The sequence below is a fragment of the Rhinoraja longicauda genome, chromosome 1 (assembly GCF_053455715.1).
Source record: "Rhinoraja longicauda isolate Sanriku21f chromosome 1, sRhiLon1.1, whole genome shotgun sequence".
Taxonomy (NCBI): domain Eukaryota; kingdom Metazoa; phylum Chordata; class Chondrichthyes; order Rajiformes; family Arhynchobatidae; genus Rhinoraja; species Rhinoraja longicauda.
The window spans coordinates 114,385,963-114,409,114 of NC_135953.1; the positions used below are offsets into that span (position 1 = coordinate 114,385,963).

General features: G+C 40.9%; 1 protein-coding gene across 1 annotated transcript; it reads left to right on the forward strand.

Annotated features, from left to right (window-relative positions):
* Window positions 1-3,320: 3,320 nt before the first annotated feature.
* On the forward strand, window positions 3,321-16,803 carry LOC144596395 (nocturnin-like). The gene is made up of 4 exons (XM_078404643.1): window positions 3,321-3,970; window positions 5,326-5,424; window positions 14,678-14,950; window positions 15,931-16,803. Exons 1-4 carry the CDS (start codon window positions 3,700-3,702, stop codon window positions 16,755-16,757), a joined length of 1,470 nt encoding a protein of 489 aa, XP_078260769.1. The 5' UTR covers window positions 3,321-3,699; the 3' UTR covers window positions 16,758-16,803.
* The last annotated feature ends 6,349 nt before the right edge of the window (window positions 16,804-23,152 follow it).

Below are 23,152 nucleotides of genomic sequence, written 5' to 3' on the forward strand. Positions count from 1 at the left end.
GATTCAGACCTCAGTCACAATTTCGTACACATGAATACTTAGAAGATAAAACCAGTGGCAGCACAGTAGCACAGTGGTAGAGCTACTGCCTTACAGCACCAAGGACCTGGGTTCGTTCTTGACTATGGGTGCTGTCTGTATGGAGTTTGCACGTTTTCCCCGTATGGGTTTCCTCCAGGTGCTCTGGTTTCCTCCCACATTCCAAAGACATGCAGATTTGTAGGTTAATTGGCTTCTGTAAATTGAGCGTAGTGTGTAGGATGGAGCTAGTGTATGAGTGAGTGCTGGTCGGCGTGGACTTGGTAGGCAGGGCATGTTTCCATGCTGTGTCTACACTAAAAAAACTCATCAGAAACATTTCCATTGGCCTGACCAGTCCGTGGAGTTGCTGACTCTAAGCAAATGGAGCTAGTTACATTTATTCATCCTGTTCCCTTGACCAAAACCCTTTTCTTTTGTCTATCTCATTCACTCCAATTTCTTAATTTGCCTCAAAGAATTTGATGAAGTTTGTCCTCCGCAATCAACTCATTTGAATCCTATGCAGCTACGACTGATATCATTTGTAAGTAGAACCCAGATCGACCTATCATGAACTTTCTCACATGCCAGAATTAGCAGTATTCCATTTGAAAAAGAACACACAATGTTGTTCATTCTCCAGTCTTCCTGCACACATAAACATTCTAGAGCCAGCATTTCTTAAACCCGGGGTAATTCTGTTCCTTCGGAAGTCCTGACTAATAAAAACAGACAATTCTAAAAACACCCAGCGGGCTACAGTATCTATGGACAAAACAACAGTTAAAGTTTCAGAACCAGACCTGAAAAAAAGAGAGAAACAAGTTAGTTGCAGATAAGAAGATGGGAGAGGGATGAATAGAACAAAGGGTATATCTCTGATAAGATGAGAACAAATGAGGTCATGGGGACAGTTGTAGTAACAAACAAAACATCTTATTCTTCTTTGTCTACGTAATCGATTAAGAGTCATAATAGACTTACAGCATGGAAACAGGCCCTTTTTGCCCAACTTGCCTATGCCACCCAATGTATACTAGTCCCATCTGCCTGCATTTGGCTCATATCATTTAAAAATTGTTAATGGAAAAGCTAATTTAATTTAATTTTTATTTTAATTTTATTTGTCATATGTAGGTTGGCACAGGGTCAACGGTACAATGACATTTATTTCACAACACAACAGGTCACCTCAGCAGTAATATTCCAAGGATAAATAAGATTAAAATGGCATTAGTAAGGTAAAAAGACAATATTAAAATAATCAACAAATATGATGTGAAATGTGTTTATGAGTTCAGAAGCCTGATGGTAGAAACTGTTCTTAAGTCTGGTGGTACATGCAGCCATACTCCTGTATCGTCTGCCTGACGGTAACAAGGAGAACAGCCTGCGTGCTGGGTGGTTGTGGTCCTTGATGATGCTGCGTGCCTTCCGCAGGCACCGCTGGTAGAAAATGTCCTGAATGGCCGGGAGACAGTTGCCAGTGATATGCTGTGCCATCTTCACCACTCTCTGTAGTGATTTGTGGCTGTGGCAGAACAGTTCCCGTACCAGACTGTAATGCAGCCCGTCAGCAGGCTCTCGATGGTGCTTCTGTAGAGGTTTGTGAGGATGCTGGCGCTCATGCCAAACTTCCTCAGTCTTCTCAGGAAAAAGAACCGCTGGCCTGTTGTTTGTTATTGTGTCCGTGTACAGTGTCCAGGAAAGGTCCTCAGTGATGTGCACACCGAGGAACTTAAAGCTGCTGACCCTTTCAACCTCAGCATCACCGATGTGGATGGGGAGGTGTCCACTCCCCCGCAGTCTCCTGTAGTCCACGGTCATCTCTTAAGTTTTGCCAACATTGAGAGAGAGGTTATTTTCCTGGCACCAGCTGTTTAGTGCCTTTACCTCCTCTCTGTAGGCCTTCATTGTTGTCTGTGATGAGCTCTTACTAATACAAAAAGAAAAAATGGAGCCAAAATGATGACAGGCAGAAATGGTCCATTCTGATGCAGACAGAAGGAGAGGTCATATGGTCATAAGTAATAGGAGCAGAATTAGGCCATTCGGCCCATCATGTCTACTCCGTCATTCAATCATGGCTGATCTATCTCTCCCTCCTAACCCCATTCTCCTACCTTCTCCCCGTAACCCGACACCCGTACTAACCAAGAATCTATCTCTGCTTTTAAAACATCCATTGACTTGGCCTCCACAGCCTTCCGTGACAAAGAATTCCACAGATTTACCACCCTCTATGACTAAAGAAATTCCTTCTCATCTTCTTCCTAAAGGAACGTCCTTTAATTCTGAGACTATGACCTCCAGTCCTAGACTCTCCCACTAGTGGAAACATCCTCTCCGCATCCACACTATCCAAACCTTTCACTGGTGGAGAGTTTGACAATGACTTGAAGACAGCAGACTGCACAGATGGAAGATGAGATGTTATGCCTCAAGCTTGCATTGGGTCTCACTATAACAGTGGAAGAGACACATGCAGCAAGGTTAGATTGGGAAGAAAGAAACAAAAAGCTGGAGTAACTCAGCGGGACAGGCAGCATCTCTGGAGAGAAGGAATGGGTGACGTTTCGGGTCGAGACCCTTCTTCAGCTTCGCAAGGTTAGATTGGGAATGTGATAGTGAATTAAAGTGGCAGGCAACCAACCAAAAGCTCCTGCAGAATGAATGAGTGCTTCACCGAGCTCTGAAATATCGCATTGTCCTCCTTAAGGGACCCCGCCCTTCATGGGTAGCACTGTATATGAGCCGGCATAAGGCCGAATAGCCTTTTTACACAATAAATTACAGAACAATGAAATTGCGTAACTTCTTTCAAAATACACCTCCAAAGCTGTAGAAGCTTTACGGAAATTTGCGAGGCGGTTTTTTTTTTACATAGAGAGTGGTAGGTGCCTGAAATGCGCTGTCAGGTGAAGTGGTGGAAACATAAGAAGTGTTCGCCCAGCCTCACTCAGCCACTGACACTGTGATCCAACCCCAGCACACCGACTGGGAGTGTCACATCACCCCCGGCAGGCTAGGCCAGGCCTACACCACCAGCCCACAGCACAGGTGGGTTTACTCAGGAGAGACATTCATAATCAGAAACAGCCGGCAAGTGCTTCCTCGCCATGAATAGAGATGTTTATTAAAGGACTGTGCTTGAGGCTGTCTTTGTAGTGTCACGTCATTGTGTGTGTAGTGAGGGATATTGTTGTTGATGTGGTCCCCCCCCCCCCCCCCCCCTGTTGTGTGAGGAGGGGGAGGAGGAGGAAGTGGCGGTGGTTGCTGTGCGTCACTGGGCCGGACACGCCGTCGTTGCGGCCGCACAGGACAGGCCGGGCCCACAGCCCAGGCCCAGCCCACAGGACAGCCCAGGCCCAGCCCACAGGACAGGCCCGGCCCACAGGACAGGACCGGAGAGAACAGTCCCAGATCCAGCCCCGAAGGGCCGGGCAAGGCGGTCCCAGTCCGACAGGGCGGTTCCAGCCCCACTACTGGGCCGGGCAAGGCGGTCCCAGTCCGACAGGGCGGTCCCAGCCCCACTACTGGGCCGGACAAGGCGGTCCCAGTCCGACAGGGCGGTCCCACAGAGAGAGCGGTCCCAGCCCCACTACTGGGCCGCACAAGGCGGTCGCAGTCCCGGCGGGTAGGCGACGCGACGGCTGGCTGGCGGACGGGCGGGCGGTAATGCATCAGGTACCGGCTCGGCTGTGCGCTACCACCTTGCTCCAGTGGGACCTTCTGCAGCTCATGTCCGGCTCATCGCCAGCGTTCCGGCGCAGGCCCCCGCCGCGGAAAACCGACTCTGCCCAGGACGCCTCCGACACAGCGGCCCCCGAGGCGGCGGCGGCGGCAGCAGCGGTAGTGGTGGTGGTGGCGGCGGCGGCAGCGGCCGGCGGTGGTGGAGGTGGAGGAGGAGGAGGAGGAGGAGCGGGGGTATCGGTCATCGCGGCGGCTGGTGAGTAGAGATGGGGGGAGGGGGTGAAGTGCGCCGCTGGGGCCGTCCGTGGGGTTCCCGATCAACTAACGGGGAGGGAGGGGATGGCGGTGGGGACCCGGGCAGCCCGCACCGAGACTCTCCCTGCGAGGGAGCCGGCACAAATTCACTCTCGTAGCTTGTCTTGAGTGGAAACTTTTTTCTCAGACAGTCTCTGGAGAGAGTGGTTTTATTTAGACATAAACCACCCTTGTGTAGGATGGCAGAATGAGAAACCATCCTTATGTAGGTTAATTGGGCCTCTGGAAAAATAAAACCCCTAACACGTAGGGGAGCGGGTAGATTTAGAAACCACCGATGATTTTCTGGACAAAGTGTGAGTAATGATTCCAAACTCCTTGATAGCTCAGCAGCTTTTGGTTACAACATGCCACTTCCCCCTCAATGTGTAACGGGCTTTGACATGTCTGGTCCGTCTACTCTGGAATCTTTGTCGAGGCGTGCTGTACCACCTGAAGTGAAGAGTGCAAATTTAAATTACCCCATCCTGTGAGTTTCTGAACGTTGCTTTTCCAGTAGTATTACGTACTAAATTAGGGATCCTTTCTGTGCTCATTCCCTCCGCTGATCTCTCTGGTATGCACAAGAACGTGGGGGCATGTTCTTTTTTGCAGGGAAACTGTGGAATCATACTTGCAATTCTTAGAGAACCAAAGGAGGCCAACCTGTCCTTTCTGTTCTTGGCTGCTAGCAAGACGTTCTCCAGTCTAATCTGACTTTCCAACTCCTTGCCCATGGATTTGAAGGTTACAGCCCATCTGGTTCCCACCACTGTTGTAAATGTGCTGAAGGTTTAAGTATCTTTTTACTTCCTTCACCCACTCTGATTACAGCCCCCATTGCCTCTTATCTACCTCCAATTGCTATAAACCTCTGCTCCTAGTTATTGATCATGGTACTGAATTAAATTTGTCTTTCATGCACACTGTATTTTGGTTTAAATTCATGTTAAATCCGAGTTAAATAATGTTCCAAAAGAAAATAACTAAGTTAACTATTGAAATGTTCCAGTTCTGGCGACATCCTTGAAAAGCTTTATTCTCTCCTATTATCACACCCTCCAATGTGTTTGGGATTGTGCAGTTTTTTAATGAAATTGTGGAGAGGGAGGGGAGGGGAGGTCGGCCAATGTGGGATACAGAATTTAATGTGGCATATTGACTTGCATAAAATATTTGATAAGATGACAATGGAATACGTCTCTGGCAGGATCAACGGGAAACAATGGTAATGAAAAGTTGCTCTTTTGGACTGTGGGGGCAAGTGTAAACTGGAGTTTGGTACTAATCTATTTACTTTTCTTATTAATCGTTTAGATTTGGGTGTACAGGGCCCAATTTCCCAAATTCCAGATGAGACAAAGCTTAGTGTCGTGAGCTGCGAAAAGGATAGGAATGGACTTCAAGGAGATAGAGGTGGGTTAATACAATGGGCAGTAACGTGACAGATAAAATGTAATGTAAAAATGTGAAATGTTGCATTTTGGTATAAAAAATTTAAAAAGGCAGCTAGAGGGCACAATTCCACAAGGGGTTGCAGGAACTGGGTGTATATGTGCACGTATAACTAAAAGTCTCAGACCAGGCTGTAAAAGGCATTAGAATTACATGTCAGAACTGGGCTTTAAGTAGAGACAAATATGAGAGCAAGGTAGCTCTTTATGAATCTTATTTGGCTAGTCTAACCAAACTTGGGATATTGTCTAGTTCTTGGGGCCACTCTTTAGGACAAGTGTTAAGGGATTGGAGAGAGGCAGAAGAGATAACCAAAATGAATTTGGATATGGGGAACTTAGTTATGGGGATAGACTAGTCTCTTTGGAACAGCACAGACTTTGAGATCTGCTATAAATATATAAAATAATGAATATAGAGTAGATAGATGCTGTTTTTATCAGAGGGTGGGGCAAGTGTTAACCATGGAACATAAAATAGAAGGTAATTGGCAAACAACATATTACATGAAGAATATATTATGTGTACAGTACAGGTGGTTACCGTCTGGAATAAACTGCCATGATAATAGAGGCAGATTCAACGATAAGATTTAAATGGATCTGCGTGTGCTGTCTGCAAGGAAAGATTTTAGCTTCGGGGAGAAGGGTTGTAGGGCCAGCTGAATTGCTCTTGAATAGAGCTTCTTCAGACATGACTGGGCAAGTGCCTCCTTGAGTGCTGTAACAATTGCTATCAGCCCATTGCTACAGCATTGATTAGTATTTTATAAAGTTGCAGCATGACCTCCCTGTTCTTATGTTCTAAGCTGCAGCCAGAAAAATAAATTATCCTATACCTTTTCCTAACTCATTGTCTTGTCACTAAAGCAGCTTTCGATCAACACCCTTTGCTTCTTAGCATTGAGTAAATTTGTCCTTATTTTTCTGATCAGTCTGTGATGTTATACTTTGTCAAAAACCTTGCTAAAATTTGTAATGGCAACAACTAACACATCACCTTCATCAATCAATTATAGTGCAAAGTATTATAGTTACTTTTGAAAAGTTACCTTTATCAGTAAGAAGTCAGTATCAGCTTTGCTATAATATAAATTAGGAATCATTTGTTGACAAAGGAGCTGCATGCCTGAAATGGAACCAACTGCTTTTGTCTATTCTGTCATGAAAACTATTTCACTTTTCTCTATGATTCAGTTTAATTATTCAAAACCACTATAATGAAAGTTGTATAATGACATAGTATGTAATAAATTTGAAATGGAACTGGTAGATTTAAAGTGACATTTGGTTATTGGCATCACAGTGTGTGTTTTAGCAGAACATCCTGTTAAAGGATGACTCATAGTGTAAAATGATCACCCAGAGGTGATCTTTAATTTATCGAGCAAGTATTATCACTTTGAAGTCAACCAATAATACAGAAATGTGTTTCCTGCAAATAAGTTTGGAATTGAAGTGTTCAGAATTAATTTGCCAATTGAAATTGCAGACACACGCTTGAAAAACACAATACATAAAATTTAGAAACTTAGAATTCTTGTGGATATTTTGTTCAATGTTAGTATCGAAAACCAAGGTATAGTTCAAACACGGGGTTCACAGTGGTGCTGAAGGTGGTGTAGCTGAATAACACTTCTAGCAATTGGGTTCTATTCTGACTTCTGCTGCTTGTATGAAGTGTGCACATTCTTCCAGTGTCTGCATGGGTTTTCCCTGGGTGCTCTACTTTCCTCGCACTTCCCAAAGAGATGCTGGATGTTGGGTTATTTGGCACGCTCTAAATTACCCTTGTGGATGTTTGGAGAATCAGAGTGGAATTTATGGCTGTGTATAAGGGAATAGCGAAGAATGGGTTTGACGAGACTGCTCTGAGCTTGATGGGTGGAATGTCCTTCTATATCATAAGGAAATCAGAAAATATCCCGCTGAGTTACTCCAGCATTTTGTGTCTATGGTCTAAACCAGCATCTGCAGTTCCTTTCTACACAATATCCCAGATATGATTGTTAATCCTGTTGTGAACAATTATGGTTTTGCTATCATCTAGAATAGTAACAATTTCTAATTCTGGAAGCTCTACGGTGGGATATTATTCTGGTGTTGGGTTCTGTTTATACTTTCCAGTTTATTTCCACTGACTGAGGTATATCTTGGTAGAAATTGCTGGATCACTTTGCTACACAAAACAAAGTGAATGGTGTGTTGCCAGGGAAATCGCATGCAAACTTTAGGTAGTTGGAGGTACAAGGAACTGTAGATGTGGGAATCTTGCATAGAACACAATGCTGGAATAACTCAGTGGGTCAGGCAACCTCTCTGGAGGACATAGGTAAGCAATGTTTTGGGTCGGTAGCCTTGTTGAGACTTTGTCCCAACCCGAAATGTAGCCTCTCCATGGCATCTAAAGATGCCCCACTGATTTACTCAGCACTTTGTGTCCTATGCAGGTAGTTGATGCCCTCCACATGCTTCAGCTCCAAGTTTGAAATGCTTGACAGTGAGGAGGAGTCTGTTGGCAGCTGATCAATACCTTTTGTGCTGTCAGTTAGTAACTACAGCTTTATTTTATAACTTTGTTATAAATATATAATTTATAACTATTTTATAGTAGGTTATAACTCCTTCATTTTATCCTGCTGCTCATGTGCTCTGTTGGGATATTGAGATCCTGTTACATTTGTTGCCCTCAATGTGGCTGCTGTTTTCCTCCTGAATGATTGTTTTCCCACTTTGCTGTACATTTTTAAAATTGGAGATGTCTAATATTTTAATGGGTTGGGAAAGAAAATGGTTTAAACCAGCATCTGCAGTTCTTTCCTACACAACATTTTGGGTACATTCTGAGGGCATCTGAGAACCAGCATGATTGCTGCTTGTCTACAGTAACACTTGTTGAACCACAGTAGCTAGAATTGATTTTAAGATTTAACAAAAGCCATTTCTCACTGCTCGCACTCATTCCCTTTTTGCTGGTGTTCGTGTTCAATCTAATGTTGTGCATTAAAGCTTGGTTTCAAGCGTGTAACTACTATAATACAAGTTATTTGGGACTGTGATTTTATTTGTTCGACAGTGGGATGTAAGCACATGGCATTAATATGTCCAGGTACATTTGTGAACTTGCCTGTTTTGGATGGTAATGAGGTGCAGCATTTGGTATTGCTGTCTATCACAACTGGGGACCGTGTTTGATCCTAACTTTGGTTCTTGTCTGTGAGTTTGCATATTTTACCTGTGAATGTGCATTTACTCCCATGTCGAAAAGGGAGATATGGATGGGCATATCAGAGCGAATGAGTTGCAAATGTATGGAGGAAATGTGAAAGAGAACAAGACTAATGGTATTGATAATCAAAAAAGTGCAGATGCTGGAAATTTGACGCAAAACTGAATACTGGAGAAACTCAGCCAAACATAGGGCATCTGTGGAAAGAAACATATAGTTCTGATGAAGTCACAGATCCAAAATATTGACTCTTTCTCTTTACGTGGATGTTGCCTGACCTGCTTCTCTGAAACATTGAGTTTTTGGAATGGGATTGGTACTTGGGAATCACCATGGACTTAAGGGTCCACTGGTCCTATGTTGTTATAAGATAGCTTGATACCATTTGAATACTAGTAACTATGTGGACAGTTATTTATCTTTGAATCAATGTGATCTCTTAGTAACTGGAGTCTTTACTGCACTGACTGAACAGCATCTTGTACATACCCTGACCGTATAACATGTGAGGGAACTTTGCTTCATTGGTGTTGATTGGAGGTGTGACAGTGGTATGTAATCTGTTAAATATTTTCAGTTAAAACAACTTTCAAGTTTTAAACTGGTGTTTTCCTGCCCCAGTGCAAGTTCCTGGTGGAGAGAGAAACCAAAAGCAGTTGGAATCACACTGTGCTCGTTGTGTGGATATTTGTGAATCTTTGAACCCATCTATCAGTTTTACTGAGAATGGTTTATCAGCTGACTTTTCAAAATTGATAAAGATGGTACTGATTGTATTTTCTTCATTGGTGCACTCGGTGTTACCTCAAATGAGCTCTCAAGTTTGCCTCGTAGTATTACTTTTTACTGATATGTTTTGGTTACTCTCAAAAAACCCAGGGGGGTTTTTTGGTGTTGATTTTGTCTCCCATTGCCTTTTATGTTAGCTCACCCACCACTTGGGATATTTCAGTGTACTTAATTTTTTGCCTTTTTGAGAAGAGATCCATGGATTGGTAGAAACTTGAAGTACATATGGACTTTCAGCACTTCATGCCGGACGGCCTTTGAATGATCAGCAATACTAAGAGCCACATGTGCCTTTTTGTCCCTCAACCTAATTGTGAAGTCCTCTAGCACAACTTCCATTGCAAAGAGTCTCTTATATATTGTTCCAAACTTCTAAATTCTTCTTGGTACTTTAGAAAGTAATCCATTGTGTTGAACTCTAAGTTGCACCATGTTTTAAATTGCTGCTTTACCTGTAGTTTTGTGATTTACTTTATTTGCTTCTATAACATTGTTCCTATCATATTCTCACTGTTGTGCTAGTATTCATGGTGCAACACTTAGCTTGTACCGGTTGAATTTCAGTGGATGGTGGGAAAGAAACCAAAATGTTCAGGTATACTCCATTGTACAATCTGGATTAAATGTTTGCTCTTGTGCTACAAAAAATAGTTTCATCTTTCCCACCAAACCAGAGATGAGGATACCTCTAGCATGTGGGTTGCCTCTTGACACTTTTCTAGTGCTATCCTTATTCAGGGCACTAAAAACTCTGTTCCAAACAAGACTCTGGAAACTGGAGAACTTTAGGATCTAGAGTATCAGGATACAGGTCTGAATTTCAATGTTGCAACAGGATAAGTGTGAGCTGGACTTTTGATATTTTACTGCTGCTTTTGATTTGCTCATCTGAAGATTGTTTTCTTTTGACTGAACAGTAGCATAAAGATTAAAAAAGTATTTGCAATGTAAATGAATGAGAGTGTAAATGTGGCGTTGTGCAGTGAAGATTATTATAGGATGCATACCCAGCAAAAGATTCTGGCTTTTATGATCGCTTTACTTAGTGACTTTAAAATTATAATAAATTGCTGATCATAAAATGTAACAATACGAGGCTTAGTGGTCACTGCTGATTTTACAGCAGTGGGACATCTCCAGTTTCCACGTGTCTGGAAGTCTTGACACTAAATTAAGAGCAGAGAGCAGGGAGCATTGGGTTCATGGTAATAATTTTGTGCATATTATTTAACTAACTCGGTCAAATCACTGTCCCTTGGAATCTAAATAATAGTGATTTAACCTGCAATGTAGATATTTTATCTGAAAATATTTTAGACATTCTTCTTGTGAGACCAATTATCAAATAGAAGATTACTAAATGTTGGTGGCCTGCTTATCTGCCATGCAAAGCAAATCTATAGAATTACTTGAATCTCTTTTCGGAACCTATTTTTAAAAATCAGAATGAACTGCATGTAAAAGTTAAGTTCAGTGTTTCAGAATACTTATGAAAGGAAATTCTACTTATGGTTACATTTAAAACACCAAGACAATCATGTTATATTCAGTTGTATGCTAGTTTTCCACATATGTAACTCATTTGATTCAAACGGCTGCTATAAGATGTTCAGAAATATAGCATATGGGTTCATCTTTGGAATGTGGACTGCTTGATTGAGAGTTCTACATTCAATTTAGTTCAGTACTTAGGTAGAGTATTTGTGTGGAACTGGTCTCCATTCATTCTTTTATGAAAGGGGACTTCTTTCACCCATAGATTGGTGAGTATAGTATTAAAACCTGAATAATTCAGAAATGCAGCCACAAAGAAAGTTCACATATGGCAGAAGATACAGTTAACCCTTGTTTTTATTGACCTCTTTATAATGGATTTTGGTTATAGCCGACAGAACTATCAAACTTCACTGCCAAGCTGGACTGCCAATATCACCCCCAGCCTGCACTGCCTCCCCGGCTGCTAACGTCACCCCTGGCTGCATCCAGGCCAGGGTGTGACACCATACCCAGCCCACATCACCCTCCAGGCCAGGCTGTCGCCGCTGGTCTGCACTGCCTCCCCAGCCACCTGTATTACTGTATTGAGATCTTGGAGCTTTGTAGCTTAGGGCAGGTAAGGTTTTGCCTTAATGTTTCAGCTGAATGTTTTAGCTGAAGAAAGGTTCCTCTGTCAGTGCAGCTCCTGCTCAGCCTAAATTTTATTGTTGGGTCTTAACACATAAAATTCCATATATTACATTTTGTTAAAGCAGACAATCAGCAATAACGGGCACCATTACCCTCCACACCCCCAATGGTCTGTTATGACAAGGGATTACCGCACAGAGGTGCACCTATCCCATCCCATCTACTCGTATCCCATTGGAGTAGATAGGGGTCTGGAGAAGAACTTAGTCATGTTTTTTGCCATTCTTAATAATAAAGTTGATATTAACAAATTTAGCCCAAGTGTATTTTGGACTTTTAAAAAAATTACTACGGACAAGGTTTTAAATACTATTGACAGTTTAAAAAATGATGCAGGTTCTGGACAGGAAAGCGTATCTCTATATTTGTAAAATGGACATTAACACATTAAGTGGAACGTATTCGTCCTGGGTTCAATGTGGTAGAATTCCAGTTAGTGTCAAGAATATCATCTGCAGCCCGCAGCTGCCAGCGGATCTATCCGCTAGTCTCCAAAAAGCTTGTTTGTATGTGCAGCTGTACATAAGTCAGGCCGCTGTAAACAGGTGAGGACCTGTACCTAGAATGCACTGCTGGAGAGGATGATGGAGGCAGAATTGTTGGCGGGATTTAAGAAGTGTCTGGATGGGTGCACAGATCACTGAAACATCGAAGACTGGGTCATGTGATGGAAGGAATACTGATGCGTAGCCACTGGTCAACTGGGATGTGGTAGAATGGCCTGCTCCCATGTTGCATAACTGTGACTAGTACTAAATCACCAGATCTATAATGTACTGATGATAACCGAGTCATTACATCAATATTGTAAAGTTAAATATAATTAGTCATACAATGTTATTGATTCATTATTTTATGGAATCTTATGATCTGTGTCACTCCCACTTGAGCAACAGGTAGCTGTTTGAAAAACATAAATTTGGATGAGGGAAAATATGCTGTTAACATGAATGTGATGGATTTTTGCATTTTAAGAAACTCCTGGATCCATTTTTCTTTATGTATCTCATTTCAGACGGCATTGAACTGGATCTGTTCCCCTGCCTTGTATATTACAGCTTACTTCCATGATCATTAGATAGAACACGTCAGAATTCACAAAAAGTGGTGTGTCATAATTGAAAAAGCTTTGGAATTGGCATTTTATGGGATTGTTCTAGCAAATCTAATGCATACGTCTTTATTAAGAGAAGTTTTTTCAGGTTTGGCCCCAATTCAAATTGAAGGATCATGAGATATTGAGTCTATTTTTAAATAGATTCATTAAAAAGGTTTGCTGAATGTTGATATAAAATTGTTTGCTGTGAGTCCTGCCCTCATGCTCCACCTCAAATTTGTTTTCCTAAGCAATGGTGTGAGTGACTGTCCCTAATTTCAAACAATCATAATTGATTGTTAAACATAATAAACAAATAATTTCAAACGATCATAGATTCACACAGCAGGAAAACAGGCCCTCTGACCACTGAGTTCACACTGACCACCGGGCAGCTATTCATATTAATCTTATTTAATTCTCTAGCCAATTGGTCTACCAAAATTTCAGATTTCTGTAAATTAGGTCAATTGTAACTTGGGGAGCAACTGCTGAAAATATGATATTTTAGTTATGAGGTAATGGAATATAAAATTGGAAGAGCTGACATTTTCTCCACCTAATTTGTCAGGGCAAAGAAAAGCAGAACATTAATAATGTTCCTTCACCTATTACAGTAAAGCATGCCCTGGGGAAGAATACAAGGTTCAGCTTACAAACCTGAGGTTTGGTAAAATTCTTGCACAGTTCCAAGTACTTTATACAGATTGGGGTGGGTGGGGGTGGCTGGAGAGGCAGAATGAGTATAAGTTGTGCATATTTGCTGCTTTCAGCATGTTTCCGTAGATACAACTTTTTCATCAACTCTTGGCACCCTTACTGATTTGCAATAAGATATTTCTTGCATGAAGGTATCAAAATACAATGTCTGAAACATTTCATGCTAATTTAATTAGGTTAGGCAGTGATTTTGTATGCATGTGCTTGTTCTAATTAATAATTTGCTGTTTTCCATCAGATTTTTAAAAAAAACGTGGTTGGATAAGAATTCTGTTGGCAGGTTGAAAATGTACCAAAGTTCATATCTGGTCTCATGTTGCAATGCTACATTGTTACTACATTAGGCCAACGGAAATAGTGTGAAGTAATTGAAGTGCATCATCATTGTGGTAGTTAAGTGAAACGTAGAAATTATTCTGTTCACCATGATGAGATTTGGGGAGCTGCTGATTGGGGGGGGGGGGGAAGGGATATAATTTAAAACTGACTATGAGAGCTGGGTGGGGAATAGAATTGGTGCTTTATGGCCCCAGCAAGCAGTGATAGAAAACATAGCATTGAAGATGTTGGTCATGGAACCAGGATTCACAGGATTGGGGTGAACGCCAAGAAAGGAAAATAGTTCTGAAATGGAATCTGATTCTCTGCATTATTTCCTGATAATGCAGAGATGTAGTTCCCTAAACAGGAGCAGCAAAATGCAGAACTATTTTTATGTTTAAAGCAACTCTTTGAGTTAGATATTGCCTTAGGGACAATTGCTACATTTCAACCAGAGAAAATTACTGAATAGTAACAGTTGAACAGCTGTTAGGTCAGTGCTACAGTTGACCTTGGTGTCTGTTGGCAAAGAGGAAGGAAACTCGTCCATTTAAGTTCTCCCCTGTACACCGGTGTTGATGTAATCTGCCCTGACTTTGGACCCCATCTATCATAGCCACAGAATGTTTAAAAATCGCTAGTTGGATGAGATGCGTTTCCAACGGGAGTCGGCATCTTGAATAGGCTCTTGAAACACAAAAGTAAAACCGAAGTTTATTAAAGCATAAAATATAGAAACAATGGTAGCCTATTCCCTTGAATCTGAGTGTGCCCCATACAATAAGATTGCTGCAATGTAAAATGGTAAACTATATTGCAGGTTTAGGATATTTGATGTTTTAGGTAATGATGTTATTTTTCTTTCCCCTGTAGTTTGCTCCATGGGAACCAGTACCAACAGGTTGTACAGTACTCTTGCTCCAACTATAAGTGATAACGGTATTCCGCAGTCCCAGGAATTTGTTGTTGAGACAGACTTGGAACCAGTTGATCCAACAGACCCAAACGAGCTCCTTAAAGAATGTCAAAAGGTCCTTGAAAACCGTCCACCCAGACTTCAGCGGGATTTTTTTTATCTAAAGAAAAGCAGTCAAGCAGGTGACTGCCGTCCAATCAAGGTCCTTCAGTGGAATATTCTTGCGCAAGGTTTGTGCTGTAGAAAACTCTTTCAAAATGTCTCTTTACAAGATGGCCCAAACTTGCCCTAGAATGCATTAATTCCTATTAGAACCTTACAATTCACCCATCGGTGCTAATTTTGAAAAAGAAAGCAAGCTATCCTGAATCTCCGCTTGTTCCTGCAACAGCAATATTTTAAAAAAGCATGTTCACAATATATGGATAAAGAGCCTATAGTTGAGGTTTACTTGCTGTCTTTGCTGTAGTGCATAAATTATGCTTTTAAATGTGTTGTTAGATTTTAACTGGCTGTAGTTCAAATATTATGCCCAAACCATGACCCTTTTAGGCACTTTAACTGTTCCAGTGAAATAACCTGGAGATAAATGCTTTCTATATGCTCATTGCACACTTTTTAATGTATATGATAGGTTTCACCATGGTAGAAGACCACACCTGAACCATGACTTGGATATCATATCATATATATATACAGCCGGAAACAGGCCTTTTCGGCCCTCCAAGTCCGTGCCGCCCAGTGATCCCCGTACATTAACACTATCCTACACCCACTAGGGACAATTTTTACATTTACCCAGCCAATTAACCTACATACCTGTACGTCTTTGGAGTGTGGGAGGAAACCGAAGATCTCGGAGAAAACCCACGCAGGTCACGGGGAGAACGTACAAACTCCTTACAGTGCAGCACCCGTAGTCAGGATCGAACCTGAGTCTCCGGCGCTGCATTCGCTGTAAAGCAGCAACTCTACCGCTGCGCTACCGTGCCGTCCTAAATGCACATATACAAGTCAATTCAGTTCTTCTCACTGTGGCCCTGATACTTTATCTTGCCTCAAATCTACCCACATTTGCAAGAAGTAAATGTAAGACGTATGGGCATTGTACTTTTTTTTTCTTCCTGTGCTATCCTTGGTTAAATGCAATTTGTTCATTTCCATTTCATTGTTACTAAATATTTTTATTTAAATTCTAATTCTGGTGCAGCTCTGGGCGAATGGAAGGATAACTTTATCAAATGTCCAAGAGAAGCTTTGAACTGGTCAGAGCGTAAATACCTGATTCTGGAGGAGATTCTAACCTACCGTCCAGATATCCTGTGTCTTCAAGAAGTGGATCATTACTTTGACACCTTCCAGCCAGTTCTCAGTGGTTTAGGCTATCATTCGACTTTCTTTCCTAAACCATCATCGCCTTGTTTGGACGTCGAACATAACAACGGACCAGATGGATGTGCTCTCTTTTTCCTGCGAGAGAGGTTTGAATTGATTGACAGTGTCACATTGAGACTGGTAGCCAAGATGTTGCAGACCAATCAAGTGGCCATTATCCAAACCCTCCGGTGTATTGAAACCAGCAGAATACTTTGCATTGCTGTTACACACCTGAAAGCTTGCAGTGGTTGGGAGCGGTTTCGTTCGTCACAAGGCTGTGATCTGCTTCAGAATCTGGAAAACATAACAGGGACTGGTATTCCCCTTATTGTGTGTGGAGACTTTAATGCAGAGCCCACTGAGGACGTTTACAAACAATTTGCAAAGTCCAGTCTCAATCTGAACAGTGCCTATAAACTGTTGAGTGAGGATGGGCAATCTGAACCTCCCTTCACGACATGGAAAATACGGCCCTCTGGTGAGACCTGCCATACATTGGATTACATTTGGTATTCCCAACATGCATTTGCCGTGAATAGATTACTCAATTTGCCCACAGAAGAACAGATTGGTCCTAATCGTTTACCATCATTTCATTACCCTTCTGATCATTTGTCACTTATTTGTGAATTTAGCTTTCTTGACAAACTGGATTGTTGACTCATTTCAATCTGCTGCTGGGAGTGATATTAAAGTTTAATCAGTTGATTAGTTGAAGCTTGCACATCTTTCAAGTCCACTGCACACTCTTTGGTGAATCATTGATTTTGCTGTATAAATTAGAATAACATGCTCAGGTGCAACAAGTGACAACCCCTAATTAAAGTGCCAGAGAAGTTTCCAATTTCTGTTTCTTTGAAGCAATGCATTTATATAATTCTTGTTGAATTTGTCGTCCAGGATCCTTAGTTAGCATTTCAGTTGCGCAATAAACAAATAACTAGCTTCGTTGCTTTATGCAATATTATGGTTTACTTGGATTTTTTTTCCCTTTGTGCACCATGGTTGACTATGAAAGCAACAAATTTACCTCATAAACCATTCTCTAATTTTTGTTTTGGTTGAGTGCAAGCAAACACCATATTCTGAACTACGATTATCCAAATGTAAACTGTTCAAGATAATTATATTGTATTTAAGATTGTTGGAACATATAATTTTAATTATTTAAGTACTAATGATTGTGTCATTTGTGTAATTTAACAAAAATAGCCAAGTGTTATTTGTTGTAAGCTCAACTCACTTTCACAAATTCAACAGTGTACGGAGGATGGGTGTGCTGGGACATAGAATAGGTTTGGGTGGTCACTGGTAGAGCTGAGTTCATTGTGACCTCTGGTACTGCACTTGCAAAGTTAGCACATTCTTGTGACCAGGCAGATTTATTTATGATGTTCTCATTTTCCCCCAATAGTCCAAAGATGTGCAGGTCGGTATGTAATTGGCCACTAAATTGCCCTTTGTATGTGGACGAGTAATGGAATCTGAAAGAAACAGAAATGTGTGCAGATAAACAAATTATTGTAGGATCAATGCATGATGGTAAACATTCTTGGTGGACTAAATGACCTGTTGCTATGCCAAAAAACTATTGTAATACAGTAGATAATACCCTCACTGGCTGTAAATCTGATTTATTTTCCATCTCCTCGTGGTCTGCTTATTACATTAGGATCATTAGAGGTTGTCAAATTTCACTACATATGTCACATCAATAGGCAGCTGCTAAGTGAAGTCATCTTAACGAGAAACAGCATTTTCAGTTTTGAAAGGGCATTGTCAACCCAATGTGGCAAGCCTTTGTTTTAAAATAAACAGGTCAATGTCTGCTAAAATGGGAATTTCATTTAACTGCTGGTGCTGCCAACAGTAATATTTGGACTTGCATGCTGGCAGACTACTGGAAATACTTGAAATGTCTGAATTGGTTATTGGGAATAACTATTTTCCAGCTATTCGGTCCTTTTTTTAAAAATCTAGTAATACGAAATGTTGACCACTATTAGAGTAAAAAAAGGGCAACAATTTTCATTCTGGATTTGTTTCCCAAACTGTATATTACAGAATAAAATCCAATAACAAGAACAAAACTTCAATCCTTTATTCTAAAAATAAATCTTGATTTGGACACTGAATCCAATAAATGTCTAATGTGTTGTGAAAGAAATGTAAATGATCATTTATCTGTATTATGCAGCCTGTTGCTTAGTTCTCTCTTTACCATGGTCAGTTATTTAATGCTCCAGTTTTGTCATGCAATGTGTAAATGTTGCACTGTTTTATAACATTCTGAATTAGAGTATTAAGGGATAAATCAAAGTCTGCTTGAAAATCTACTTCGTTCCAAGCTAAATTGCAGTGAATACATAAAGACAGTTTAACTTAAATACACTTATTTTTGTTGTGAATGACAATAATTAGGCAGAGGAATGCATGAAGGAACTTAGAAAGGCTACTTTGGAACTTTAAAAAAAGCTGGTAACTAAAAGCTTGTGATTTCAAAATGTTATAAAATAAATTAGAACTGCACTACTAATATGAATTTGGTGTTTGTTTCATTAAAATGAAATTATTGTACACAAATTGGTGCATTAAGAGTGCATAGATTAATAGAGATCACACATTGTGTTGATAAATGAGTGTCACTGAAGGACTTAATTCAGAATAGTAGTTTAGTTGCAACCATTGCCATTTCCTTCAATGGTCTTCAAGTGGGTATGTTTATCAATAGTCGTACAGCATGGAAACAGGCCCTTCAGTCCAACTTGTCCATGCCAACCATAATGTCCCATCTACAGTACTCCCATTTCCTCATGTTTGCCCATAGCTCTCAATTTTTCCTATCCATGTACCTTCCATGTGTATTTTAAATGCTGTTATAATACTTGCCTCAACTACTTCCTGTGGCCGCTTCTTCCATGTTGCCACCACCCTCTGTAAATGTTGCCTCTAAGGTTCCTGTTTAATCTCACCCCTCTCACCTTGAATGCAATGTTCAATTCAATTTGTAACTCCTCAGCAAATGATGCATGCAATGTAACTAAATGTGTGGAAGTAGCACATATCTTTTGTGCCAAAAGGACATGGCAATAAACCTCCACCACAAAGTGTAACCCTCTACTCTCACCAATCCTCCACCATAAACGACGGGTTACCATTGATAAGAAACTCAACTAGGTAGCTACTGTTACTTAAAGTTGCCAAAGGCTGAGTATCCTGTGATGAGCGCCTTGCTCCTGTCACCTTTTAACCATCTTTAAGGAATAAGATGTAATTTTCGCCCCACTTGCATGCAACTCCAACATTATGCAGCAAGCTCAACACCACCAGGGACCAAGCAGCCTGCTAGGTTGACACCACACCAAACATTTCCTCTAATGCAGTGAAAACCTGGAAGTTCCTCACCAACTTGTCACACCATGCAAAATTGGAAATGCTGTGTCATTGGATTCACGTCTCTGATCTTGTGTTAGGGATGGGCAATAAACACTATCCTTGCCAATGACACCCTCATCCTTAAAAAAACAATGAATTAAAGCAGCTGAATTTACTGAATCAAATAAAATGTCACAGTTGGAGTCTGAACACTTACAAATGAGCATTTTAAAACAAAAAATGGGTTCTGAATTTTCAAAGAACTACAACAAATTCCTCGTGCACACCTGGAATCAAATAGTTTCAGTCATGGTAGTTGTAATTTAGTTTGGATGAGTTTGGTCAACATTTGGTGCCACTATCCTTTCATCGAGCACAGAACACATTCTATTTAAAGGATCGAGTTCTTAAGATACCTCATTCTGAGTTGGCATTAGTAGTAATCAGTCTATGTATCAACTAAACTTTGTTCCCCCTGTGTTTATGAGTTTATGAAGCCATTTGATGCTGACGGGTAGTTGTTTAATTTCCATTTTATCTTTTCCATATTGAATTAAAGATGTACTACAGAATGACTACTATTATGTACTTGAATTTTCAGAAAGCTTTTGACAAAGTATCACAGAAAAGGTGTGTAAAGTTAAAGCACATTGTACTGATGAGCATAGAAAGTTAGTGGGCAGATGGGAGGGGGGTCTTTTTCGATGCAACGTGGTGTGCCACAGGAATCGATGCTTGCACCTTGGGAATGCAATAAATATCAATTATGTAGAGGAGCAATATTTTTAAATTTGCTAATGGTGCTAAACTGGATGGGATTATGAGGAAGATGCAATGAGATGTAGAGGTGACTAAGGAAAGATTGGGCAAAAACATCTCTTCCTCCCTGTTATGGCCATTTGTCTAATGGAAATTCACAAATCACTACCTAAAAATTGGAAGTGCAGAATTTACATGAACTAAAGTGTTTCTTGACACACATGCAGATGATGCGCTATGTTTGCCCGAGAGTGCAACAAAAGCTTGTCAAGGGATGTAGGACTGGTGTAGGAGAGATCAGCCAATGTGAACATTATTGACGGTGTGTAAAGGAATTAGATAATCTAATTTAAACGTAGTTCAGGCAGGCTAGATAGGCAGAATGTAGAAAAGATGTTTCCCCCGGATGGGGTGTCAAGATAAGGAGTCACACAGTCTCGGGTTGCTGGACAACAGAACAGGGCGTAAAATAAGAAATATCTTCACTCAGACCAGGTAGAATTCAGGTAAAGGCCAGGTCACTTGCCACAAAATACTTAAGTAGACAGACAAATTGCTGGATGCAAACAGCATGAAGGATAGCAAGAGCGTACGGGAACATGGTATTAAGATGGATGATCTGCCACAACTCTGTTGAATGGTGGAGCAAGCTCAAGTATGAATGTGTGCTCCTGTGCACAGTAAACCAGGGACAGACAAACATTGAAAGAGTGCACAATCATGACAATTACTTTGTGGCTTCTCACTCATCATCACATCTGTTACTGATACTATGTGGGAGAGTCTTTGTCTCAATTTTCCCTTCAGCACTTATCTGTTGAAGGCCTCCATCTTCAGACCTCACCCTATGGCACATTGCTCTATCATGAGAATTACCTCAGGACTTAAACTGTTGCAATCAGAGGGAGGCAGGAAGGTCAACCCCTAGTGCGAATCATCCAATAATTATTTTTTTAAACAATCTTTAAACTCTGGCACTCAATATGATTATGGTGGATGTAACCACTAACCATAGCTGGAAAACAGTAAAATATATATAGGTAGTGCAGAGAAAGCTTGGAGCACTGTTACTTGTGTTTGCTGGAGAGTGTTAATGGCATTTAAAGCACTTGAGCATAGAAGTCTGGTCTAACATTCCACTGTAGCATCAAGAGTAATGTACTGGCAGAGATACCATCTTTTGGGTGACTGAATTCCCCTCTCATTAATCTGAATTCCCCTCAACTCATAACATGGACCATAGAACTATTTTAATAGTGGTGTGACCCTGATAACCATTCTTCCATTTACATTATAAAACAGATTCATATGTAGCAGCTTGCTATGTTCAAATCATTTGCCACATGTTCTACATTTCAGCATGACACTATTTTATCAGGGTATAAACATTGGGGCATTCTGAAAAGCATGTGATGGGTACTAGAGATGCAAATCTATTCTTTCAGCATATCTCTGCTCCAACATATTCTGGATTGTCACACGCTTTGGGTATCTTGGGGATCCTTGACAAAGATCCTTTTCTCTAATCTAGAAAAGCTTCAGCTGAACCTCACACAATGCTACCATTTTAAAACATTTTGTATAGAGGTCCATGAGACCTACAAACTAATTGAACGTGAAAATTGTTGTTTCATTAATAATGTACAACATACACTAGTTTATCCCAGTGAAACGTTTGTATTTAAACAACTATTACTACTGAACCTTGTCATCGGCCACCCCTCAGAGTTGAGGAGGGATGTCTATATCGTAAATGTTTTAAAAATAGGTTCTTGGTAATTTGAGGAGTGATTCTTACACCAGGCAGGTTAGAAGGCAACACAACTGCTCTAAGAAGATAGGGATCGGCCACAATTGTTGTACAAGTCCTTTATACTGTTCATCTGTAAAAGCAGAAGCCAATTTCCTCAAAGGTTCTAAGCTACTGCACATCTCAGTGAGATGTTGAATCTGTGTCTCAATCCTTATCTTGAAAGTGTCCTCGAGGCCTTTCTTTAAACCTACTAATTTCCTTTTTCTATTGGCAAGCTGTTCTCCAGCTCAATTCATGCATACTCAACACTGAAGATTTTGGCCTTTGTAAAAGCATGAAAGATAATCCTACAATCCCAGTCAGAGAATCTTCCAAATATTTATGGCAATAGTCCGATTTTTTTTTCTATGTGTTTTCCCTTTGTCTCACAAAGGATGAGGCAAATTGAGATTACCACGGCTTTGTAAAGGATAGTTGTATATGTGTCCTCGTGTGATTTTTCAACTCGCAGCAAGATACTCTGCTGAAGGCAAGGGTGCTTCACTATATCTGGTTCACAATCTCGACATCTAGATTTGCCTTCTGGGAGAGATGGCTGTTGAGGTAAGCAAAACTTTTACAGTTTTCATTTATCAGTATTTAAGGAGCACTATGTTAATGAACCGTGTAACTGTTACGAGAGTCATAAAAACGCAAACTTCCCTTTTAATACCCGAGAAAAACACCAACTGCTTTAATCAATGTTTTACTTTACCATCTTATGTAAATACTCACAGCCACTCAGCCCATCAAGTCCCAATGCATACCCACCCATCAGATTCCATTGATTTCCCTCCAACTGTCTCGCCACCAACCCAATACCAAGTGGACATTTGGAATCGCCATTAACCGAGCAAAACACCTGTGTGATGTCGGAGTAAACTGTGGCCCCAGAGGGAAACCTCAATTGGTCATTGGGAGAACATGCAAACTCTACTCAGGTCAGAATTGAAGCGTAAACCATGGCAGCACTACCTGCTGCGCACCAAAATAGGTGGGGTGCATTTATTAGTCTTCCCTGATTTGAGGACATTTAAGATATAAAATTTTCATGGTCTTTAAAGAAGATGCAGACACTTAATATACTTTGTATTTCTTTACCAAAACACAATCAAAACAGGATTCACCG